Source organism: Arachis stenosperma, chromosome 5 (assembly GCF_014773155.1).
Source record: "Arachis stenosperma cultivar V10309 chromosome 5, arast.V10309.gnm1.PFL2, whole genome shotgun sequence".
Taxonomy (NCBI): Eukaryota; Viridiplantae; Streptophyta; class Magnoliopsida; order Fabales; family Fabaceae; genus Arachis; species Arachis stenosperma.
In genome coordinates this window covers 133,564,219-133,571,050 of record NC_080381.1, presented here as the reverse complement: position 1 = coordinate 133,571,050, position 6,832 = coordinate 133,564,219, and the positions used below count along the sequence as shown (strand labels likewise).

The window sequence follows — 6,832 nt, the reverse complement described above, 5'->3', positions numbered from 1 at the left end:
TCCGTCCTCCAAGTCGCGCACTAGACGAGCCACCCCCGTGCTTCCTCTGCATCGTAATCAAGCCTCGTCTGGCTCCTCCTCCGCGCCGCCTCTCAGTCCCACATGCTCATGTATGGAGTTCATGGCACAGTGCAACTCATGCAAGGCGAGGGAATCAAACCTTGCGTGCCAGGTGGAGGTGAAGCGCCGAACCGACGAACACCCACCGCAGATCACGATGACCTTCGTGAACGGCGTCGAGCAAGCCTTCGATGCGACCTCAACCCCTGCATAGAGCATAAGGACCATGATTCTTGAAAAAGGCCAAACCTTAGAGACCGAGCAGATGTTCCGAGAAGCTGGTGAGTCGTGGCCCGTCATCATTCCCAAAGAAGAGCTATCTCAGCCCGCACCTGGCGTCAAGGTCTGTTTTTTCTCGCTTTATCGATTTTGTTTACTTGCGATTATGTTTGGTGCGGTTCCTTTCAATATTAATTCTCTGCTTATTATTTCATTGCGAATCTTTTTCTATTACTTTCTGGATGGTAATTGGTGCTGCATTATCGTCTTTACTTTTGGAATTTAGAATTGTATGGAAACAGAAAACTGCTCTTACATTTATCTGGGACAATAATTTTGATTTTCAAACTTAAACATCCCTGGATTGTATTTTTCAATCTCAAATATGAGTAGTGGATGTCGCATTTAATCTCTTTGTCGCATGATGAGTATTGCTTTTCTCACAGGAGCAATGATGAGTTTGGTGGTTTTCCTGTTCTTCATGCCTGATATCCTACTTTAATTTGATCTTGCCTGTAATACATTTTAATGCAAAATTGCACATTTTTATTAGGGTGTTTGAAAGGTATTTTTTGCTTGTATTGTTATATAGAATAAGGAAGATATATTACAATTCTGAGATAAATTGAAGTTCCTAAGTATGCACTATGGATTCATTGATTTTACTACCAAGATACATGTCATATGTTGCTAGAAACAGCAAAGAAGAAACCATCCGTATTGATTAACTGTATGTTCCAGAATTTTGCTATAAGATGGACATAATTTCTTCCCCGGATATATAAATAATGCTATATAATAATCCATATTAGTTGTCTGTATGCTATCTTTAGGTGGTTACTCATTGATGCACTAGTAATACATATGCTTTTGCAAAATACAACTAATTTCTCTGCATGGTCTTACAATTTATGTTTCTCAATATCATTCCGTCCATTTAAGTATATGATCTATACCTATTCTATTAATTTTCTTTTTTCTTTCATGTGCCCTTCTTTTTAGCCCAGGAAAGCAGAGGAGAAGAAGCAATAGTCATGTATTGTTGAACCTACCAACAGCCAGAAAATATTCCAATTTTCTCACACATTCTCTCATTTTTTTTTGGCGGGGAGAGTACAACTGCAGTAATTTCATCCTAGAATTTGTTAAGGAAATATGCTCATGGTGTTCTGTTTTAATTAAGGAAATATGCTATTATATGCAGAAGTTGTTTTGGCTCATGGTGTTCTATTTTAATTTTGATTTTATTCTGACTTTGTAATTGTGTATTCTGATTTTTATGCATTTATGATATGATTTATGTTAATTTTAGACCCTCATTAATTTTAATTTTATTGATATAGGCGTTTTCGAATTACTTCATGGCTAGTAATGCTAGAGAAGATACACAAAGCAACAGTGTTACAAACTTTTAATGATGATGAAGATGTTGAAAGTGATCAAAATTAAGGGTTGAAGCTCCTTTTATATTTAATATTGTAATTTCTTTATTATGGTGTTAAATTTGTAGTGATCTAACAATTTTTTTTTTAAATCAAGTTATTTTAGCTAATGACATTGTATGAATTTTATGTTTGTATTTTAATTTGTCTATGAATTTTAAATTTTTGTCTTAATTTATATATGAATAGGTAAAAATTAAAATATTTAATTTTTATAGAGACAGATCGGGGTGGGGCGGGTACCCACAGGGATGGACTCGGATTCTGTAATTTACTACCTGCGAGTACTGATAGAGCGGGTAGTATATGCATAACAGGACGGCGAGGCGGAGTCGGATAGGGCAAAAATCCGCTCCTACCCACCCCACTGCCACCCCTAATTGAAACCAATTAAATTGTGAGATTATTTTAAACATCAAATCAAATTTCAGAAGCCAAATTAAAATTTAACTCCTCAAATGTATTTGTGTAATTTCCAACCTCTTTCTATTTTAACATGTCATTTACCAAAAGAAAATAATATATATAAAGAATGAACAATTTCCGGTTTTCAACAATATTGAAGAATCCGCCGAGTCACATAATACAGCATCAGTGAGGTACTACAATTATCCAAATGAAAAACCTATCTACCATTAACCCCCCTCAACCACACACTGACGCTGTAGACTGCACACTAACCATCTACCTTATCAATCTATGATTCTACTATACACAATACCCCAATGCAACCGGCAACCCAAAACGGCAAAACCCCGTTCTACGTCACCGTATACCATCCAAAAAAGACACGTGTCAGACATTATCCGTACCGTACACAGTACACAGACACATTATTTTCCACTACACGCGCGTGTCCACCACTGTCACGTGACCACCCTCCCACCGCAACGGTGATAAAAAAAAATGATAATAATAAAAAGTATTAGCGCAGCTTGTTTGATTCCCCGTTTAGAAAAAGCAATTGCACGAAATTATCTTCAACAACTTCAATTTTCTTAAATTAAACGGAAAATCAAACATGCCGTAACAACTAGCTATCGGTGAAAACCGATGACACCGACGAAGAGTGCCGAAACAGATCGTACGGCGCCCAAAGACTATCCAGCGGACACGGTTTCTTGGAATCGATTCTTAGCCATGGCTTCCCTTTTCCACTCCAATGCAGCAAACTCACCGGACCAGGGTGAAGGTCACGGCAAAGCCCTTCAAGATTATCACCGCCGAGGCCGTGCTGGTTCCACCGGTGCTCCACTCTCTCAACGTCGCCGGCGAACACAAGCAAGAACGGCGGCAATGATCCAAGCTCGTAGATCCGGTTTCGTTTCTGGATCCTCATCCAGTTCTCAAGCTTCTCAGTGTATCTTCCATCCCTCCACTTCAGGAGATCTATGACCATAACACCTGTGTTGAAATAACACGCGTCGCGTCCCTTAAACGACGCCGCATAGCTAGGATTCGACCAAAATCGGCGCGTAAAGTAGTTAGTGAAGTTCGCGTGGCAATACTCTGGTGCTCCGAGCACGTGCGTACCGAGATCGATGTTCCAGAGCTTCGCCACGTCATCGACGACGATTAGGTCGGAGTCGAAGTAAATGATTCGCCGTACAGTGGCCGGAAGGAGGTCGGCAAGGTAGATTCGGGCGTAGTTGAGTGGCTGGTCCAGTGCGCGGCGGATGGAGTATGAGATCTTGCCGCGGACGAGGTTTGAGTCGAAGTAGTAGAGGCGAAACGTAAGCGACGGGAATGTGGCGGCGATAGTTTGTCGAAGCTCCGGACGGCGGTGCGTGGTCGCAATGAAATGGAAGACTATGTTTTCTGGACATGACGCATGTTGGAGGACAGAGAAGACGCCGGCAACGGAGCCGCGGAGGTAGGTCGCATCAAGCGTCATGGCGATGTGAATTACGGCGGGGTTATGGTCGGCGCCAACGGCAGACCACGCGGCGCGACGGCATTCCCTTCCGTTGCGGAATGCTTGAGCTTCGCGAAAGGTGGGAATATCACCGGATACTGGGAAATGTGCGGCAGCGGCAACTGTTACAGCTGTAAAGAGGAGAAAGATGAATGTCGGTGGCATCATGATGAAGAGTGGGAGGAAGGCTCATAGTGAAAGAAAAGGGAGTGTGTGTTTTTGAGAAGGTTTAGGGGTATGTTTGGTATTTCATCTTGATTTGGTTGGCGTGGGGTAACATTGGTAGGAAGCCAGGTTGGAAAGACGCGTCTCTACCTTTTTGCTTCGGAATGCGTGCTTTGTTACTGTGACGTGTGATGAGGAGGATTGTGATCTCCTGGTTTGGGGTTCATGGTAAGCAACACGTGACGCCATGATAATGCGATCTTGAACGTTGGTTTACTCAATTGAGATGGGCAAACGGGTAAAATTTGATTCTGGTCTCTAGTAATTATGATTGAAGGGGTGTAGAAGATGCGTTTGGGCAAAGTCATGTGGTGCGATTTGTCTGCATGCGATAATCACGAATCACGCATGTATTATCTGAATCTATGTTGTTTAATGTTTAGGGTTTATCTAATTTGTACCTAAAATGGCACATGCTAATATTATTTGTGAAAAGTTTTATTAAAACTATAAATATATTTGTTTAATATTTATTAAAAATTTTATATTTTTATTAATAATAATTTTATAATATATTTTTATGATAAACTAGTTTATCTTCCCGTATTTTGTACGGAATAATATATAAAATTATATAAAAAAATTTATTATTTATTTGTCTGTTTAAATAAGTATTTGGAGTTCGAATTTCACCCTTAATAAATAGAACATCAATGGTGGATTAATTTTCGACTTGTCGAGTTAGAAAATTCGTAGAAAAAATTGTATTTGTCTTTAAAATATATTAATTTTTCATTAATAGCAATACTTATGGATTTTTGTCTTTGTTAAAATTTACTTAGGATAATTTTATTTATTGGTATCGTATTCATTCTTAAAGTCAAAACAATATGATCAACATTATTATTTGTTAAAACTTCACATTTTATGAAATGATTTTTAAATTTTCAAATTCATAAACTTATGTCGTTACAAAAATTATTAGATCGATTAATATTTCTTAATAATATGGTGTACCGAAACACTATCGTTGAGTGTTAGTTAGTGTGAAGAGAAACTAATAATAACTTTTGTTATTCAATATATAATTTATTCTATTGAAAAATAAATTAATATTTTCTAAATTTATAAATACATTTTCTTCTAATTTCTTACACCATTTTATTTGACAATATTTATCATTAAAAAATAGCAAATTATCATACTATCCCACAATATATATATGATGTGCAAAATAATTTCTTGACTTAAAATTAATTTTGGTTAGTGAGATAAAATTTAAAATATTTTTTATTTTCTTACTCAAATTTAAATTTAAATTTAGAATTGATTAATGGCTCATTTTTTTTTATTTCAATAAAAAAATAAATTGGTTAGATGTAAAATATTTAACATTTAGTAATTTCAATCATTTAAATTTTAATTACCAAAAATTGGATTAAAAATTAATTATAAACTTGATAATCGATAATATATATATATTATATTAGTACGTAAATAATAATATCCAATGTATTAATTATTTATTTTTTGACAGAATTGATGTATAATCTATTGAGGATTGATTTGTTATCTAAAAAATTTTTCATAAATTTTGTAATATGTAAAAACAGTGATCTTATTTGTTATTATTATTTAAACAATTTTTTATAATTTTTTAATTAGGTAATTAACTTAATTAATAACCTTTATTATTGCTTTTATACTATAAAATATCAGTTTATACTATTTACATATTTTTTTACTACTAATAAATAAATAAATAAATAAACATTTGCACTATTATATTTATTGTCCTTGATGATGACTTAAGTTACTTATTTTGTATGTTAAATAATATTTTATATGTTAATTTATTAAATATTAAGATAAAAAAATTGTTAAATAAATTATATAAATAGTCATTACAGAAAAAAATATACATCATATATAATAATCCTTGATATATATAGTGTCATGTATATATTAAAATTATCTATTTTAATTATGTGAGTTATTATTGTTATTTTTACTTTTTCGTTACATTAAAAAATAATATTTAAAATTAAAAAAGAGATAATTAATTTTTTAATTGAATTAAAAAATGTCTTGTAAATATATTCAACTTTTATATATACTAAGTGTTATAATATTAAATAGTATAGTATTTGCTATAACAATGACTCAAAATATTAATCCAAGATATATTTGGGTCTAGTAAGACCTCAATGCAAGCAAGATCAACTAAAATCCTTTGTTAGGGTCCCAAATTCGACTTAGGTTCGTTACCTTAAAGGCCCAATGTAGATGAAGTCCACGCGTCCCCTCTTAAATCGACTCAGATTGGATCTCCGTTGCTAGTTAGATATGGTAATAAGTACTCAGAGGAGCGTGAGAAACCCCCTTCCCATCCCTCGCTCCTGTTTAAAAAAAATGCTCCCGTTCCTTGTCCGACATTGCAAGTTCTTGTTTAATTACCCCTTAGGAAATGCAGATCTTCTCGGTAAACTTTTGAAAAAAATTAACACAAAAAGACATAATATAATAATTATAAAATAATCAGTTCAATATAATTCAACACAATTTATAACATATTCGTTATGAAAAATAACATTTCAAAAGAAGAAAACATAAAAACATATTCCAACATAATAACATAACATAATTTTTCGGGACGATACTGAGCGACGTAGTGACGGACTTGAGAGGCAGAAAAAGTGAGTTAGAGAGAGAGAGAGAGAGAGAGAGAGAGAGAGAGAGAGAGAGAATGAGTCTGAAAGAAAAAGGAAGAATTCGAATTGAAGGTAGAAATTAAGGTTACTAAATTCAAGAAATGAATTTATGTATACATAAATTAGGATAAATTAATAATTTTATTCCATGGGGTGGATACTTATGTTTGTGTCTCCGTTAGGGGTGACAAACAGGAAAGCTTGCCCTGTCTGCCAAAAGCCCACGATCTGGTGGGCTAGCCTGCCCCCACCCTGCCAGGCAATCTTAAATTTCTCCTCCGCCCCGCCTAATGGTAGGCTGGCGAGCTCTCTTTTTTTTA

General features: G+C 35.0%; 1 protein-coding gene across 1 annotated transcript; it reads right to left on the bottom strand.

Annotated features, from left to right (window-relative positions):
* Nucleotides 1–2,245: 2,245 nt before the first annotated feature.
* LOC130982677 (probable galacturonosyltransferase-like 3) lies at nucleotides 2,246–4,119 on the bottom strand. Its single transcript, XM_057906725.1, has one exon. It carries the CDS (start codon nucleotides 3,802–3,804, stop codon nucleotides 2,755–2,757), a length of 1,050 nt encoding a protein of 349 aa, XP_057762708.1. The 5' UTR covers nucleotides 3,805–4,119; the 3' UTR covers nucleotides 2,246–2,754.
* Nucleotides 4,120–6,832: the final 2,713 nt, after the last annotated feature.